This window comes from Chlamydotis macqueenii, chromosome 3 (assembly GCF_036417535.1).
Source record: "Chlamydotis macqueenii isolate bChlMac1 chromosome 3, bChlMac1.mat, whole genome shotgun sequence".
Taxonomy (NCBI): Eukaryota; Metazoa; Chordata; class Aves; order Otidiformes; family Otididae; genus Chlamydotis; species Chlamydotis macqueenii.
Window position 1 is genome coordinate 104,717,495 of NC_141558.1, and position 19,470 is coordinate 104,736,964.

A 19,470-nucleotide genomic window follows, 5' to 3' on the forward strand; every position below is an offset into this window, starting at 1 on the left:
ACAAAGCACAGCATCGCAACCCACTATGCAGGACTCAAGCTGACCAGCTTCTGGCCCGCAGCTACGCAGGGACCTCTCTTGGTGTCTGCTGGGGCAGAAACATGACGTGAACACTCCTCTCTCTCCCACTCATTAGTTTCCCAGTAACCCCAAAGAAAGTCAGCAGCATCTCCAGGGACACGATGATTCTCACCCTCAGTACAAGGATTCTGGACTTTGATGTGTCTTAGGTGATGATATTTTGGCTTAATTAGATTGTGCTGGGATCAGACAGGCTGTGACCACTACGCCTCCTGAGTTTGAGGTTTTATGGCCTGGGGAGCTGTCATGCTCATCCAGAAGGATTTCCTCTGCGAAACAGCGGGGAGAGAAGACACATTTCAAGCCCTCCAATCCAAAGGACTTCGTAAAAATTCTTTCACCTCTAGTTCACTTACAAGACATTAAGCCCCACCTTCTGGTTCATGGCTAAATTGCAGCAAGAGATAATGCTTTTGGTCAACTGAAAACGGTGAAAAGTTTTCAAGACAATACTATTCAAGTAGAAAAATGCCTTAACTACGCTTGAAATATTTCAGGAGAATGCACTGATCTTCATCAAAGTGTCAAAAAATAGTTTTAAAAGGCATCTTAGCGTTTTATTTCAAGTGGTTTTATTATGTTGGATTCCATTTTCTTCACTTGGTGTAAACTGTCATACCATAAAATAAAATTTATGTTTAAACTATCCCTAACCAAAACAGTTTGGAATACCTTGTTGCAAAAAAAATCTTTCCATATTTTGTTTTTTCATTTCATCGAAGTGAACAAAAATACATGTTGAAATGTTAAAGTTTCTCTGAGGACAGGGGATGCTCCCTAGGCAACACTCCGGAGCCTTCAATTTTTCTGTCACTGATGGTCAACCACTTCTTCTCTTTTCTACACGCTGGAGCAGATGGAGACACCAGCAGATATTGCTGGCATGGTGGTCCCCGGCTTGTTGGCAAAGTCTGCGTCACTGACCTACTCCCTTAAATGCTGTTCAGCAAAGACATAAGACAATTGAACCTTGGAGGGCAAACCAAAGCACCAGATATGGATGGCACAGAGATAGGGGAAACAGGATGAAGCGCTCAAACAGATGGCTGAACATCTCAATCTCGACCATCAACCTGGGCCTGTCCTCTCTTGCGCTCCTCCCCACGCCTCCTCCTGCCACCTGGCCCAGCCCTGGCTGCTGTGAGTACCTGGACCAGTCTACACCCATCCTGCAGCTGGGGAACCCTGGCTGACTCTTCTTCCAGCCACAGCTTCCCCTTCCTGGGGTGTGCCAGCAGCCAGGAGAGAGGGTCAAGGGCCACTGGGTCTGAACCCTCCTGCACCCCACTCACTTTGGAAGGTAAGGGCATGGGGGAAGGGTGTGTGCTGCTGTTCAGCGCAGCCTCCCCTTGCCACCTTGCTCACCCAAAACTGCACCGCTGACTTAGAGCCCAGCTGTTTTCAGGGCAAGGAGCTGGAAACATTAGTGAACTAACATTATTCTGCACATCTCAGAAAGGGCTTGTGTACATGTACGGGGAAGAAAAGTGTGAAAGGAGGGAAAGAGTGAGAATCGTGAGCGGGGCAGCCCTCTTTTCAGGTAGCAGAGGGTGCAGATCCTGGTGCAGAGGAGAGATCAGTGGCTACAGGCCAGCTGGCTGAGGGGATGGGTCAGCCCCACAGCAGCGAAGTGGTGGCAGCGGTGGAGGGGGCAAAAGGAGGCTTCCTTCACAGGAAGATCAAAGAAATTGCTTTGACATGTTTCAGGGTCAATATGATTAAAAAAGGAGGATGAAGAGCAGGAAAAGGATGAGGAGGAGAAGAAGAATGAGCAGATGAAATAAGAAGAAGAGGAAGGAAAAGGAGAAAAGAAGGAAGAGGATAAGGATGAAGATGAGGATGAGGAGGAGAAGGAGGATGAGAAGGAGGAGAAAGAAGGGGAAGGAGAGGAGGAGGATGGAAGATGAAGAGGAAGGGAAAGAGAAGGAGGAGAGAAAAGAAGAAAGAAAAGCAGGGGACACCTTTTTTATTGCTGTCTTTGAGTGGAACACACTATTTAGAAAACTGATTTCCACAAGAGAAGAAGAGTGTCTTAATGCACTCAGGTATTACCTTGGGAGAGCCAACAAAAGACCTGTTATGACACATTACATGTTGCCAGGGCCATAGCACCAACACCTTCTACACCCAGCTACGTTGTCAGCTTTCCATTAATAGCACAGAGCCTGAATTCAGCCACGGTATGTGCACAGGTAGCTTGGCAGTGGAGAAGACTCCTGGCTGCCTGTTAGCCCATGGAGAAGCCCAAAATGGGAGCAGGGTAGAGGTTTTGTGCCACCCATCCAGGGCACAGCAGAAGCCAGTGGATGCACAGGGATGAGCAGCTCAGGAGATGCCTGGTGTCTGGTTTGGGCCCCACTGCTGGCAGGGTGGGCGCTGGCAGGCCAGCAGCTGTGGGAGCCCCCTCCATGTGCGTGTCCAGCCCCACCATCTGAGGGTTGTCACCCTGCTCCTGCAGTGGGGACCAGGGCTTCCAGCTACCAAGGGTATGCAACTCATTTGGCAACATCATTGCAAACAGCAATCACACCTTTGTGCATTAAAACCTGCCCTGCCAGTAAATGAGTTCCTGAGCAACTGGGTGGTACAAAGCAACTAGGTGGTATATTTCAATGAGGAAAGACGCACAAAAAGCACTGTTGGATCAACAGCTCAAAGCCCATCTAACCAACCACCCAAAGAAAACAAAGCAGATCCAAAACCATCAGCATGGAATGGGCATGGAATATCTCTAGAGAGATATGGAAGAGCATGAAGAAATGTGGAGATAGCCCAATAGGTGGCCGTCTTACTCAGGATTTAATCACTGTCAAGTCTCTTGGAAGTACTATAAAAATCAAAAGATTTAAGGAGGGATTTGAAGCTGAAAATAAGCAGATGTGAGTGTTACAGAGTCCTCCCCCAGGTACACACGAGTCCTCCTCCCAGGTACACAACAAAGGAGGAATCACAATGGTGAGTGGCCTTCACAGTAGGTACAACAATCACATTATGTTAAATCAACTAGTTTGAAAAGCAGGGCAAAAACAGAAGGACAAGATCTGCTGTTGCTTCAGAGTGCTCGAGCTCTTGTGTTGTCCGTGGTGCAGACTCCTGCCCTTTTCAATTTTTTTTTTTTTTTCCTGGCACATACTTGTTTCCGGCATATCTGACAAGTGGCTGTAGTGTTCTTACAAGAAGGTGAAGGGTTTGTTTGTAGGCTCTGCACATCCACAACACTTCTATGCAATGTGAAACGACAAACAAAGCATCATCCTTGAGAAGAGTATGTTTTCATAAGCCACAACTTTAAAGTGTCTAGCAAACAGATTTTCAAGATGAATCAGTCTTCCTTTGGTTTGCAAGTGAAGATAGATATCTGGAGTGTGCCAAGATGATACTTGGAAGGAGTAGCACTTAAAAATACATTATCCGACTGCTGAACCACTCTGTGTATAATACACACACACACACGCATGGAATGTCAGTTCATCGTCAGATTTTTTTTTGCCACTGCTGCTCCTAAAAGCCCTGAGGTTTTCTGTTCCTGTGCCATGAGAGAGAAAATAACAGTATCAAGACAGTTTTCAGGAGCAATTTGGATGAGTTTTTTGGAAGGCAGGAGAAGGGCTGTATCAAGCCACCCCATGCAGCCCGTCCTCCATTACACCACGGGGACTGCCATCTGCACCGCCTGGTGCCCAGGGCTAAAAAGAGCTTTATGCTCACCACATCCTCTCCTTCTCTTAGTGCTCCCTCTTCCTGTCCCAGGAAATCCATGCTGGGGTCAAAAAACTTCCTTTCAGCTAATCAGCTTCAGTGATGTCCACACTGATACCTTCTGATTGTCTGGCCCAGAAACAGGCCATCTTTCCCATGCAGTGCGTGGGGAAGGAGGTGATGCTCTGTAAAACCACACATCCCTTGTTGCAAAAGCTGGAAGATGTGGGGAAACAAGTCAGGGCACCGTAGGGAGCTGAAGGATGCTCGTGTGGCCCAGGAAATGATACTCAGCCCCGTGGGATTGGCCTACATGCAAGCAAATGCTGCATGATGCTATAGATACTGGTATGGAGTATGACCTGTGCTCCTGAGGCCTGACTGCAGGATTTGGGATGATCTGCAGGGGCAGCAGAAAAAGCAAGTAGAGCTGTACATCATCCATCCAGCTAAGTCCCCCAGAAGAAGACAGCCCTTTGCATTGCAGCATGGGCACCCACAGCTGGCAAAGCTCCTGGTCTTCCTCTCATTGCAGCTGCGCTCCCCGTCAGCGAGGTAGCCACCAGCTGCCCAGTGCGGCGAGAGAGGCAAGTCCTGGTGGGATGCGAGGCATCAGCAGGTGCCTACAGGCTCCAGCACATCATGCTGGACACAACTTTGCAATGGGTGCATGTGGGTTTAACACCACCTGGAACGGAACAGACCCTGGCACCACAGAAAAGCTGCTGGGAGTTACTGCTCCCCGTCTAGACTGCTTTTATAAACTCCATGGATGGCATTTGGCTGGGGGGAGAATTCAGTCCTGGAAAGTCTCCAGTCCTCCAGGATTTGTATCTCAAAATGTATACATATAGAATTAATCTGGAGCTCCAGTCTTCCCCAAATTATTCCTCTGGGCAGTTGACACAAGCCAGTTGCTCACTGACAGCCCAAAGCAGAGCAATTAGTCATAGGCTAATTGGCTTTGCCAAAGTAAGATTGCTTTTTTTTCTCCTCAAACATAATTAAAAAAAAAGGAAATTGAGGTATCAACGCCAGGAAGAAGTGTTGCATGGCTGGGAGGTCAAGCAGTAGCAAAACAGTGCCATAGCTGTGGGTGGTGTGTCACGGCATAACTGGCTGCTTACAGGGGAAAAAAGGGATGGGAAGGGCAAGCAAGAAGACTGAGCAAGAAGGGGGATGTGGTGGTCTGCACTGAGGCTACACCAAGGACAACAGCCAGGCTCAGCGTTGACCTCTTGCTCAGAGATCCGTTGACATCAGGGAGACAGTGAAGGACGTGGTATGTGAAGGAAGCCACAGAGAGGCCTGGAATTCCTTAGTTCCCCAGCTTGCGGGAAAATAGCAACACTTTGGCTCTGCTCCCTGGGAATTCAGCCGCAATGCTGTCTCCTTTACTGCAGCAGCAACAGTCCCTTTTCTCTGATCCCCTAGACGGGACCCAAATACCTCTGATTAAATCCCAGCAGGTAACAAAAGAAACCCTGCAAGCGGAGCTGCGGGATTACATGGGGGTAGTCTCCAAACCAAGCAGAAAACTGGAGAGAACCCAGTCACTCCTTCCATTCACCCTATGCACCCCGTGGTAGCTCAGCAGAGGCAAGTCAGAGAGGGCTCGAGCGGCGGGGAAAGGCAACGAGCCACCAAAGGCTGTAGCTGCCCTCTGACGTGTGAAACCCTTCCCAATGACAGAAAAGATTTACTGGGTCGACCACTGGGTTTCAGGTGCCCCAAACGGGTGCCCGGGGCCTGGTGGGGTAAGCCGAGTGCTGGCGGGGTGCGTGGGAGCGGCAGGGGTGCAGCGTGCCCTTGGAAATGCCCCACAGCACCCCTGCCCCATCCTGCAGAGCCAAGGGCAGCCACAGATCCACCTCAGCTGGCAAAACCAGCACATTTTGGTTGTGACCAGCAGCTACTGCTTTTCTAAGAAAAACTCTTTATATGACCCACCCAACACCCCTAAACACAACCAGATGAAGCTGCAAAATATATGAAGTATTCTTTCATGGGTATGCAACCCCGGGTCCCTTGAGCCATCTTCTCACCCACCCACTACCAAGAAATTGGAGATGCCTGTAAGCAACGACTGCCCCGCTGTCTTAGCTGTCATCCTCTACATCTTCAGGACCCAGTCACAAGGCCCTGGTAAGTTAGCTGCAACCCTTTGCTCACGGGTCTGCCGAGGCACTCTTATCCTTCAGCAGGAGGGACTTATCCTGAATTATCGCAGCTGGTTTCCTAAATGGCACACCAAATACAGTCGAGGGAAATCAGGGCTTGAACTTGCAGCACATTGTAGATTACTAATTTGTGGCAGCTGCCTGAAAGGATTTTCTCCTGGTTTTCTTGTTTTGTTTTGTTTTGTTTTTCCTGCTGTGCCCCAGTGATGCAAGGAAAGTGCCTCCAAAGAAAGAGGCAGAAGACATTTTGTTTGACACTGAAGTAAGGATATGCACTGGGCACTACCTAAAGAGCAGCTGATGTGTCCTCACAGTTATTTTACCGCACGTAACTGGTTCCTGAGTCCTTATCTTCAGTTTAAGATATCTTTATTGCAGGAAAAGAGCATCCCCACGGAGTGATAGCCAGGAAAAGGCATTTTACTCTGCATTCACATCCTCCCTTATTATCTTTGTGTAGACAAGTCGAGAAGTCCTCCACTCAGCTTTGCCAAGAAAAACGCTCTGTTCCTGGTTCACAATGTTCGCTTTTCTGGTGGCATCCTTGGAGAAGTGGTGGGGGGAGATAAGCTTTCAGCAAAAGGCTTAGAGCTAACTGCCATATGGGCAGCATGAGAGATTAAATCTTTCCCTCTCAGAATTATTAAGCACTGTAATTCCTTAACCCTACTGCCCCACACCTCCTCATTTCCTAGTAAACATGTATTATGCCCAAAAGATAGTGTCTCAACATGGTTCTCATGCATCGCTGACTCCAGCCCACTTTCTCCCTGCTGGTGCTTGCAGTCTCACTGGGGAGGGGCATGTGTTGGGAAGTGATGCTTCAATTCATTTTCAGAGTTTTAAATTTGGCTTTTCTTTGTCTCATCTGCACTGTGCACCGTATCTGAGAAGGAAAGAGCAGCTTGGAGTGATATCTTTGGCAGGACAAGGCTCATGTTCTGGAGCTCTCAGCCATAAGATTTTGGTATGAATTCCGTGCAGCTGCAAAGAGATGTCCCTGGCCCTTATTCCATCAGCTTTCCTAGGGGACCTTCTTTTCTGCTGGATTTCACATATGTTGGTATCCTGAGTGCTCAGCTGGGCTCTCCAGAAGTTCTGAATAGATTGTAAGCCCTTTGGGGGCTTCTCCCTTGCTTGCAAAGCACCTAGACAGGGACGGTGCACAGACGGCGGCGTGTAAGAGTGAAAGCAGAGAAGAGATTGCCCCTAATCTGGACCAGTTTCACAGGGGAGGGAACATTTTACCTCTAACATGAGTTCTTCAGTGTGCCAAACTGTGAAAGCCTGGAGTGCTTCATCTCTGCTTACTGACCAAAACAGTCCCTGTGGTCCATAAGGTACTGTGAGATGTGAGCACTTGAAGCTCTCTCTGCGTTTCAACAGGAAGCTCCAGCTAAGATGGCAAAAGCTGGGTAAGATCCAGGTCTGGATGACAAATAGACTGAATACTCAACAGCCCTGCTCAGATTGGTAAATCCTTGCTTAAGAGTGAGCAAAGCCCTGTGCCCCTGCACTGCCCCAAGTCTTGGCTTTCCACCAAGACAGTCGTCCTACGCTCTGCTGAGATCCCACAGGCCTAGCTGCTTTCCGCAGCTTGCTTGATGAGCATATGGATCATCTCCCTTAAAGCCTCATCATAAACAAGCAGTCAAAATACTGGGGGAACAAAATCACGAAGCAGAGCACTGGGGGAGCTGTCTGCCAAGGCGCTTGCTCACTCCCAGGGCTTCCCAGGGTCACCCCAGGACAGCAGCAGTGAGCTCCGTGGCACAAGAAGTCAAATTGCTTGCAGATTTGTCTGCAAATCCCTGCTTCAGGACAAATGTCTTAGAAGGAAGACATTTTAAGAAGCAATGAAAAGCAGTGTATAGCTCTTTAAACACCACTTGTACGAAGGTCTGTTGCAGCTCCTTGGCAAAGTCCCAAAGCCCTGGCACAGGCACAAGCCACTTTCCCAGTCCGTGGCTGGGTCTGTCACTCTCCAGACAGCCCGTGGAGACCCTGCTAACTCCTCCTAACCAGGTCCTAGTCATGACATTGGAAGTTCACTGCTTGTTCTTGACAAACTACATTTAACAAAAACATTCCACCTCCTCTAAGTGTCTTTTGTCTTCTCCATTAATTCTGTAGTTCAGACAGTACGTAAAATACTAAATCTTTAGTATTCAATGCATACTAAAAATGTGAGGATCAAGTGTAGTTGCTGATACATGATGGGAAAATTGCTAGGCTGGGAAATATTAGGATTAATTACAATTCTAATTTCACACGAATCACCTCCAAATTGATTTTTTTTTTAACTTACATGGAATTTGAACTGTCATTCATCCATAACCAGAAGAGTATCAGTTCTTTGGACTAAATTTGTTTTTCACAAAACTCAAGGAGTTTGATTAGATAAGTGAGATGGACGATTTCAGCTCTTTGAGGTGGGTTTCAAAATAAATTCCAGTTATGAACTATTTGTAGCAGAGACTGTTCTGGTACAGGCTAATGAGGTGAGGAAGAGAAGTCCAGCATATTTTGTGTGCTACTGCAATAAAAAGTAATTATCGAGCTGGCATGAAAATGAGAAAGCGAAAGGTTACAGTTCTGAACCCAAGAAAAATGTTATTACAGTTGTATTTTTGAGCAGTTGGAACCATTCAGGTACGTTAGCATCCTGATACGTTTCTTCATGATAGCAGAGAATGATGGCTCAGCTCCAAAGGGCACCACAGAATATCCTGCACTGTATTACATTCGCAGGGTTTTTGTCAGATCAAATCTGATTGAAATGCAGAAAAAGAGGAATACAGAAGGAGAATGGCAAATAGACAAGAAATAAGGGAACATTAATGGAATTTTCAAAAAAGGATGACTAACTTCCTGACGTGTGCCACGTTTGACCCATTTTAAATGCATTCAAGTTCTTTTTGGGCCTCAGGGCAGTGGAAAACGTGCATTTTTAGTAAGTAACGAGAGCATAGATTTAGGAATGTATTACAATAATAGTACTAAAATGAAATATTGCATGGTTAAATTTTAACGATGTAGAAGAAATGAAAAAAGTTGTAAACGCACATTTAAGACCCTTTTGTGTACTATGAAACCAAATAGGTCCTTTGGCTTTTTTTTTTTTTTTCATTTTGCTTTAGAAAATCTGTGAAATCAGTGGTGAAACAGAACCAAACCAACAGAGCTCTGACTGACAAGGATTCATAAACCAGTGATGCTTAAACTAACTCAGCTTTAAAAAGGAATTATCTGATGTGCTGAAGTAAAATCGTGATGCAAAACCAGACTATGAACGTTACAAGCCATGAATATTTAACATATGCAAATAATCCTAAAACCAACTAAGTTTTATGCTGACTATGACTACAGTGAAAGAAGTGGCCCAAATTTTACAGTTTGCAGAAAATAAGTCACTACTACAATTGTTTCACTGTGCAAATGTTAACTAATGTGCTGCTATCATCCTGATAAATCAGAAAATTAAAAAATGAAGGTATTAAGAACTATAGAGCTATGGTATTGTGTTAGGGCTCCCATGCTGCTCTATTCACCCATGGTGAATAAAAAAGTATCATGTATGTTTTGAACCTTAGAACTATCCCATTGGAAAAAGCTAAAATTTCTGCCTCTTGGAAAGTTTTAGCAATTTTTTTTTTAAGTATCAATCTATTTTTTCAAAGGAATTTTGCAAGATAGCATGCAATTCTATTAGTTACCTATGCCTTCAGTTGAATAGCAGCATAATTTGCTGCCCTCTGCTGTAGCAAAAAAAAAAAAAAATCACTTATAATGAAAAGTAACTGGAATATAGAAACTTGAGTAAACTGCCAAGATTTGTTAATTTATAAAATGATTATTAATCCTCACAGTTATGCTACCTGGTGTAACAAGAGAGACACATTATCAAGAGAATGGTAACAAACATAATTAAAAATGATGGTGGCAGTGCACTTCTACGATAATATTTTCTGGATTAAGTATATCCCATTTATAAGCAAAATAAACTGTTGTAGCATGAAGCTTTGCATGCTCTTTCTGTAAGGGTCAAGCTTGGTTCATCTTCTCTTGAATCATCTATAAGTAAGGCACCAGAAGCAAACCTTTCTCCTTTCACCTGCCATCCTCTTACTTCTCACTGTATTCATAAATCCTAGATAACATCGTTCCAGTATTCTATTTTTAGCTAAACAGCAATTAATTACTACATATAATATCTATTAGATTTTTTTTTTAAATTAAAAGTGCATATATGTTCTACTCTACAGAGAATTTACAAAGATATGTGCACTAGTGTAACAAAAACAGGTCAAATTCCTTCTTACCAAATACACTGCACATCACCTTGGGAACAGTTTTGTTTTTCACACTTCACACTATGTGAAACTGAGCCACAGAAACTCGGGAAAATGAGCCAGAAATCTCAGTGGGAAGCCCAGTTAAAGCCATACTGCTTGGATGTAACAAGAACACAACGCAAGCATCAAGCCAATTTATAAACAAACAGTGCCTTTCAGCTTTCATTAAGGACAGGGGTGAAAAAGCAGATGCAGCCCAGCGGGGTGGGTAACTAACTCTACTCTTAGGATGCTTTTACACTTTCCAATACTAAAATGTAAAAGAGCTCACTCCCTGCATTGGTTTTAAAAATGCTTTGGGATTTAGGAAAAATACTATAGACACTCTTCAGTGTCTCCCAATTCTCTTTGCCTTGAATTCTTAGGAATTCTAACTTCCCTTTGTTTTTCTCTATTTCTTAAGAAAGCGTTCATAATGTTTCACAATCGTTACTTCGTACGGACACTCTAAAAACCTTTTCCAACCACAATAAACCAGAGGCATGTGCTTAACTGGGATTTGAGCGAGTACATCAGCAGAACCAGCAAGTTCACTCATCACCTGTCTTGTTCCCGAAGGCTCTCTGACCTTTACAGAGAAGAGCTGGCCTGCAAGGCGGGCATTAATCTTTACTTCTGTGTCATGTATTTGTTGCTCACATTTTAAAATGTATTGAGACAGCACTGAGAATATCCATGGACAGAGCTCACTGGTAGCAGTTTATACTCAAAGAAATTTTCCTTGAAAAGTTTTTTTAAGTTATACTTCATGCAGGAGTGGATTGAGTTGCACAGTTTCTGTTTTTTCTTCCATGGGAAACAGATTTGTCTTCACAAAATATTGCAAGTTCACTTTCCAATCCATTACAAAAGCCTCTGCATTCTCACTCCAGCTTTTCCACTCCTAAGCCCTAGGAGAGGCTGAAGCCCCTTTGCCATCAGTGAATTCACCACGGCGTCGCTGTCTGCTGCACCCATCAACTGCATGTTGGCTGCCAGCAGACAAAACACCTTACAGAACCACTCGAGGGGGAATGCAATGAAGTAATTTACGCTTCCGATCTTTTTTTTTTCTCTCTGGACAAGAGTAGCTATGGTTTATGCAAGGCAAGAGAAATAGGAACAGCAGCTTTCCCCATGGGACGCTCCCATGTCACCTTTTTTCACTGAGCACATTGCCTGTTTGTACAGGTAAAAGGTAAGTTTCTATGATTTAGTCACAGAATACAGTTTTATTAAGAGTAACAGTAACAGGAAACTTGCTTAAGTACAAATTTTGCTCAATTTCCGCAAGACTGCATTGCATGTCTACTAAGAAGTGCCTGCAGTCAAGTTAAGGAAAACCTTTCAGCCATGTTCCTCAGTATGTGAGAAACAGACGCTCTTTAGATGACCTGCACCAGCTTGCACGACAATCAAAAACCTGGAGTTTTCTACAAGTCCCCCTCATTTACTGGAAATGGCAGTAGTTCCTCACAAAACTTGCAGGTAAAAATCTATTTAGGACCACTTCACCTGTGCCTTCATCTCAGTATGTGCAACAGAACTAGAAAAACACCATCTTTAAATTATTCAGAAGGTGGATGTACTGACTTGAACATAGGCTCAGGAGCTTGAACGCTTTTTCTCACTTTATTACATTTCTACAAATAGCTTAGTTTTGTAAGACCCAATAAAGAGTGTGAGAAGTTTATCACTCAAAACTTTGGAGATGCTAATTTAAGAAAAAAAAAAAAAATCAGTGGTAAGCTTGCATACAGTATTAATAGGCTCAGAAAACACTAAACTTGCCTCTCCAATGTAAAACCAAAAAACCTACACCAAATAAAAAAAAAATAACATCACCCATAGTTACAGTGTTCCATGTCAGAAAAGAGAGACCTAATTTCTCCAAGCAGCCTATCTCTATCTTTTACTCTAAGGCCTTCCCAGTCATGAGAACTCAACATTTATTTTTACTGTGACAAGTGAATAGAAAGTCTATTTTAAAGTGATAAATCACGATCAACATCAGTTCTGTTTGCAGTCTGATTTGTGTCACCTTCATGCATTTTACTTCAAAATAGCAGCAAGTAACCCTTATGTTCCTCTTGGAAAGGAAAATTTGGAGAAGTCATCTAGCAAGTCAGTTCAGCTTTTCCCAAGCCCCTGCAGCACCTGTTCCATATTAACAGTGTCTAATTCTACATTAATACACTTGTTTAGAGTGTAATATAGAAAAAAAAATTTAAGCACTAGATGACTGGAAAGCATTAGTGAAAAAAAAAAAAATCTATGTTGGATCAGAAACAATCAAGGTTTGGAATTCAAAGTACAGAGAGAAAGATAAGGCAAGAAACTTAAAGAAAAGTTTTAAAGCGCTAGAGCCATTGACTTATGCTGTACCACAAATGACTCCACACAATAAAGGCTATTCACAAATCAAACCCTTGGAGTGTCAGCAAGCTTCCTCTCTCCTCCAAACATAGTTTTGATAAGCAAGCACTGATCAGCCCAGCTGGGAAAATGCTATCTATAAAGTACCTGAGACTCACAGCTTGGACGGTTGTATCAAAACGCTTAATCTGAGTAATCAGCACTCCTTTTAGGACAAAGGGCTCTTATTAGCAGATTACCAAACAAAACATGCAAAATTCCCAGTAAGTTTTATTATTTTCCATTTTTAAAAAATCCAAACGATTGTACAGTTAACAGCTGCAGCTGTCCAGAAGCAGGCATTTTACAAGACGGAGTCCTTCGAGGGGAAAACACAGGGAAAAAAGTGGAGGGCGCACGCGTGCGGAGGGCCGCAGACGCCAAGGCTCCCCGTGATGACTGGGGCAGCCCCTTGGACCTTCCCGCGGGCGCAGGGGCAGCCCAGCGCTGCAGGGCTCAGTCTCAGTCTCGGCTGGCAGGCGGGCGGCCTCAGCTGAGCCCAGCCGGGCCACCGCTGGCTCCGGCCAGCCCGCCCCGACGGCACACCGCCCCGGGGCCGGGGCCGGGACCCGGCTAGGACTCGTCGGGCTTGTCGGCGGGCGGCCCGCAGGGCTGCAGCATCTTCTCCATGAGGTTGAAGCGGACGCGCGCCTTGCTCTCGTTCTCGGCGATGGCGAAGTAGTTGAGCAGGTCGAAGTGGCCCATGTAGGAGCAGTACGAGTCCCGGTGCTGGTTCACCAGCCACTCCCACTTGGTGGTGTCGGCGTGGCCCGTCCCGATGTACTTGGACTGCAGGTGCTCCAGCTGGCTGTGGATGGTGTAGCGGTCTGTCATGGTGGCGGCGGTACGCAGCGCTGTCAGCAGCCTCCACAGAAATGGCGAGCGGAAGTGACGTCGCTTCGCGCCAGGCACCTTTTCCGCCGGGGCGCAGCAGCTATTTTCCCCGCCTGGCCGTTGGTGGGACAGAGTGCGCATGCGCGTCCGGAAGGGCATGACGGGAGTTGTAGTCTTCATCCCGCCCCGCCCCGGCTCTGAGGCCTTGCGTGTAAAGAGAAACCCTGAGGCAGGTGCTTGAGGGCGCCGCTTGTCCCCGCTCCTGACGCTGTCTCTATATCAATTGCGTCTCATTTTTGCTTCCTGCACAGGTGACACAGGAAGTCTGGCTCTGAAGAAAGACAAAGCTGCCAGAAAAACAGCCAGGAGCTGCCAAGCGCAATCCCAAGCACTCCTTGTCCTCAGCCCTTCGCTTGGGTAGAGAGCCACACAGTGCTTCCCGTGGCAGCCCTCCTACAAGAAGTCCGTATAGAGAAAGGCTAAAAAAGTGCACAGCATTTGAGGGTCCTCCCAAAATTGTAAGGTTAGTTCTGTTGCACGCTGTTGAGGACAAGTACTGCAGGTCTCATCCCAGGTTCCTGTGTAAGGTGGGGAGCTCTTAGTTACTTTTCCCCAGGCGGAGTCAAGGGATTTAAGCCTAAATTAAGTGTCACTGTTGAAAAAGACTTTTTGACAGTGCAGGTAGTATTTTACATGAATATTAAACTCACAAGCAGATATAAAAGCCACAGAAACTATAAATTGCATTGCCCATCTTCTTTGGTCAAAGTGGAGCTTGAAATAAATTTTATCATCCAGAAAATAACTTGTCCTTCTTCTCCAGCTCTCTTCAAGAGCTTACATAATGTTAAGTTTAAAATGCATGAAATGATTCATGCTTTCATGTGATAGTACTGTTTTTAATTACTTGTTTTAAAATAGGAAAGACACATTGCCAGAAATTTTCCAATAGGACACTGAGATATTTCTTCCTGTCCTTGTAAACACCTTGTAGTCAAAAGAAAACCACAGAAATATTCTGTGAAAACCGAGATGATTCTAAGCCCCTTGTTTAAAAGCAAGTGTCTTATAAAACCTAGGCCACAGAAAGCAATGTCAAAACAATGTCCTGAAGTGTCTTTACCCATTAGTGCAAAAAAACCTAAATGAGGACTCTGATTTTTTTAGTAGTATTATTATTATGAGGTTCTGTTGACTTATTGCTATCAAGGCTTACTTAGGAGGAAGCGGGTTACACAGCTGGATACAGCAATTGCATTCTGTGGTTTCTTCCAGAGAGACCAAGAGAGAAGAACCAACCAACCAAACACCACTCCTCAGGACTTCCTATATATGCTAAAGAAAGACGTAGTCTGAACATGGGAAAGCTGTAATTTCTTTTTAAAATGGTATCTTTCTAAAGAGCGGGATGTTATGAAGGATGCTAACTTTTAATAGATGTTCAGTGCCAACCCAGTGACACACAGGACAGATCTCAGAGTTGCTTTCAAGTTATCATCTTGGAAACTCTTAAGCCAGGAGGTGCATTGATTAAAATAATAAATCAGTGTTCGAAACAGAAAAGATGCCCAGAAGCTTATCCATGTCTTGCAGCTATTGAAGGAGTTTCTAGGAGTAATAGTTGCATTAAACCAAACAGACATTATGGTTCTAGTTCAAAAAAATACCCTTAAAGGGAAGTGTAAACCTGAAATTTTCAGCAAGCTTGATAGTGGGCAAGATTAAACCACTGAATTCAGGTATCCAGAGCTCTGGGAAAATATGTACCAAAACGTCACTATATATTGGCTTTCATCAAGAAAACCTTTGAGAGTACAAGTTTACCAATATTAGTAAGAAAAAATAGATAGTAAAGTGAGCAAGTAACAAATAATTACTGAACTTCAAGTTTCACCTGAAAAATACAAAGTTTCGGCAGATAACTTTGAATTATATTCCCTTAATCTCCATTTCTTCTTCCATGCAAAAATAAAATCTGGTTTTGAGCTTTGTTTTTCTAGTTAGGTCTGTCCAAATTGGATGCCTGCACTTTGCCACTTTCATTTCAAGTTTAGGAACAGTAAGTTACTGTGGGGAGGGAGAGGATGTAAGTAGGCATGTGTGCACAAGTGTACATTTTATACAGAGAGAATTATCACTGAGTGGTAATTTGCTTGTGCAATTAGAATTCCTGAATAATTTTTCATTCTAGGATATTTCAAGGTTTTTGTACTGAAGACCATTAAATATAAATATAAAAATATTTTATATTTGTCTTGGTCTCTGAAGTCATGTTGATAAATAATTAGTGTCTGAAACAACCGATGTTTACTTATGGAAACCACATAAATGTGTTGATTTAAGTGTTGAAATAATCTATTTGGAGATTAAAGCTGCATCACTTCAAGCAAAGTTTCAAGTGGTCCGGGAGCGTGCCATGAACCACAGTGGCCACTGGATGTCAGGGTTGGACCCGAATAAACTCTTCTTCCACAAAACGGGAGTTGATTTCTCCTCCAAAATGAAGAGAAAGACGGTAGAGGAAGCAGCTGGACCAACTTGGACGACTTACATTGGCTATCCACTGCAAGATAAAACCGAATTTTAAAACTTCCTACTGACTCTTTGAGTAGAAGAGTGAAGAAATAAATATCCCTCAAGCAAGGGTGTGCAACAGTTTTAATAGATAAATCCAACACACACCCAGAAAGATGCTAAAATGGGGAGGAGGGGTGTGCAATTTTTTTTTTTCAGAAATTCCTCTGTTCTTCACTGTATTCATTTATCCTAAAAATACAATTTCAGAGCAAAGCAATGAAAAAAAAAGTCTGAGATTGCATTAGCCTGGAAAAAATGGTGCTAGAAATTAAAAAAAAAAAAAAAAGAAAGAAAGAAATTAATGTCTTTATGTGTGAAATGGCCCTTTTCGTTAAAAGTATGCATTTTTTTTTTAAATATGTTGCTTCTGCTGCAACAGGATTCTTAAGCCATTATTTGCAGAGGTCACATTACCACTTAGCTTTTTTAGGCCACAAAAATTAGCTTTCTTTAATTACATGGTCTTTTTTTTTTTTTTTTTCAGATTTCCTGTGTCATCACATATGCTGTGAAAGCCTTTTTGTAACATATGCAGTTTCTCAGATGCATTAACAGCCTCAGCAAGCCCTTACTTTGGCCCTGTAGCAGGTAAAACATCTTTTTACTGCTTTTCTCAGAGGTCTTGTGAAAAGCATTTTTCATAAGCAAGTATCTTTCTCCAGCTTGTTTTGTGTAAGCTCCTCAAATTTATTTTCCCTACAGTCAGAATTGGGATTTTGCTCCAGTGTAGGAATATACCTTAATACTGCAACTACCTGCAGCCTTTGGGGCTGCTTCTGAGGTGGAGGAAATGCACTCCCTGCAAGCATGGTCAGGTTGTAAACTTTCTTCTCTAGAATAGCTACAAACTGTGTTTTGCTATTGCTTTGATTTTATGGTGTGTAAATACCCAGATACCTGAAAGCTTCTTTTATGATTGTGCCACTGATTCTTCACCAAAGCCTGAATAAGAAACAATACGTACCATTGAAAGCATACACTTCAAGCTGCTGTGTATCAATGTTCCTATCTGGAAAAGGGAATCATATTCTTTTAAATCACGCTGCAATTGGAGAAATTCACTGCTGAAAAATTATCTTGGCCTGAGGTTCAGGACAGGCATCATTTGGTACTGGGCAGTGCCATGCTTAGGCTTTAATATGTTATAGTGTATCAAAACTCAGGACAGGAGGCTGTTGTACTCACTGATTTGCAGCTTGTGGGAAATGTTGGGTTGAAAATCAACTCTTTTTAATGTCAGTTTCAATGTTTTGGGGAGATTTTTTGTTTTAGTTTTGTTGCATCATATGCCACCAGAGTTATGCACTAAGCTTTATTAAAACTCCCTAAAGCATTTCTAAAATGATGTATTCTGTAGGACACTATTGTTGCATAATAGCAGAGTGAAAACACAAAGGTCCTGATCGGGTTAATTGACCCTGTGTTAGACTCTATCAAACTGAGTAGATCTGTGACCTGTGCTAATGGTCCCTTGCCTAGGAGCAGCTTACGGAGCGCAAAGACTTGGTCTAGTAGCTTCGCACTCCATCGCCTGCCTGTGAATATTGCCATGATGCACTCACGACTCCTTCTTCTGCATGCGTTTGAATAACAGCTGTGTGCCTTAGGTGTGCACCACAGTTTAATTAGCTTAATTTAGATGCCATTGAGAATTTCCTAGCGGGGTGTAGGAGCACCCTAGAAGTAGAGCCACAGTAGGGGACACTAGCACAGTGCTTAGAAATGAGAGTCTGAAATAATGTAGCGAGCTGAGAAATGCGGTGCAGAGGGAGAAACACCTCAACCAAGAGCACCGCGGAGGTCTGGGAGAGCCACCTCTCACTTGCTCTTTAGAGGGAAGTTCTCTACTCCAAAGCCATCACTTTGAAAATAAAAGCCCCTCCACTAACGTGATTCGTTACCATTTCAGGCTAAAAATAGAGCTAATAACAGTCTGCCAGGTGAATTGAAATTGCTTGTGTCCACATGCATTTTTGTAATGGGAAAGGTTTGTTCTTTTCCTGCATTTTGAAATAAAATGAAGTAATAATAGTAAACACAACAAAACTAGGGAAGACTACAGGACTACCCAAGATGCAGCTGTATTCTGCCCACACTTTTCTTGGGGTGTCTTTCCTTCATTCACCCCAGATAAAGTGGCACAGCTAATACAGTATTAATTGTGTTCAATAAGGTATACGAAAGTAGCAGTGAGAAAAGATACATCTTTAAATAGGCCCTAGAGAAGATATCAGAAGTGTACACAAGCTTAAATTAGAAGAAATTGATTTCACCATGGAGTAGCTCTGTATATCATATCGCTGTCTTTTTCAATGTTCAGAGAAGAGTAAGGACAGAGAAAGTGACTTTTCTTTTTTTAAGTCTGACTCTTGAAGCTGCTTAATGCAGCTGTTTGGTTTTTTTCTATCTGCCACGTAAGTTTCATGTTTTTTAAATACTTATTTCTTCAGAACAGTACTTAAAAATGTTCTGTACATGGAAGCCTATCTGGAACCAACCTTTTCCCTCTCCAGCTTCCCCTCTACACACACGTGCACAAGTATTCATCATTTCACCTCCGGCTCTGCAGTAAGCATGGAGGACTTTGGTGCCGTCATCCTATCTCAACAAAAATCTATCTATCGTCTGTATTCTGCACAAGGGCAAAACTCAGCTGTTAATGCACAGCGAGTCAGTTCATAAAAGTAAAAAATAATGCCAGGAGAAGCATGGAGCCATTGACATCAGGGAATCATTGACTGGTCTACTTGGGGTGTGTTGTAGTAATTAATGTTATGAAATTTCAGGCTGTGGATTGCTCATGGGGCAGACAGCAAAGGGGAGAGTGGGCAGCAATGGATATTTGGAAATTAGCATCATTACAGAAGGAAGAATATAACTGTTCCTTCCGTGCATCTCTAGAAAAAGGCAAACCAGTAACTGCCAGTTAACTGCTCATCTCTCAACTTGAGTGGGGAACTTCCTCATTTGAAATAAGAAATGTACATAAGCCTCTTGCATTTACTGTAACTGTAAAGCTTTCACGAATAAGGCTATGCAATGTATCCCACTTTCAGCTTTATCAAAGTGTTATTGTTTATTACATTTAAGGCAGATAGAACATGATTTTCCACAACATCAAGCACCATATAGGAATTTATATATTTAAAGCTAAGTTCTTGATAACTCAAGAGAAACCTGTTCTTGCTTGCTGGTTTCATTCTTGGGAATGTCTTGTTTGTTACAAGCTGAAAATTATAGAATTCACCAGATCCTCAGGATGAAAAAGTAAACACAGAGTGTTGAGACTTAGCAAGGAATAAGCCACTGGAAGCAAGGTATTTATGGTCAGAATTGGGCAATGTTAGTAA

The 19,470-nt window shown here is 43.4% G+C and overlaps 1 protein-coding gene across 1 annotated transcript; it reads right to left on the minus strand.

Annotated features, from left to right (window-relative positions):
- Positions 1 to 12,922: 12,922 nt before the first annotated feature.
- SF3B5 (splicing factor 3b subunit 5) lies at positions 12,923 to 13,607 on the minus strand. Its single transcript, XM_010119065.2, has one exon. It carries the CDS (start codon positions 13,541 to 13,543, stop codon positions 13,283 to 13,285), a length of 261 nt encoding a protein of 86 aa, XP_010117367.2. The 5' UTR covers positions 13,544 to 13,607; the 3' UTR covers positions 12,923 to 13,282.
- Positions 13,608 to 19,470: the final 5,863 nt, after the last annotated feature.

What these genes read in the sequence shown, in the direction of transcription:
- SF3B5 (XM_010119065.2), bottom strand. Translation starts at nt 13,543, where the DNA reads ATGACAGACCGCTACACCATCCACAGCCAGCTGGAGCACCTGCAGTCC.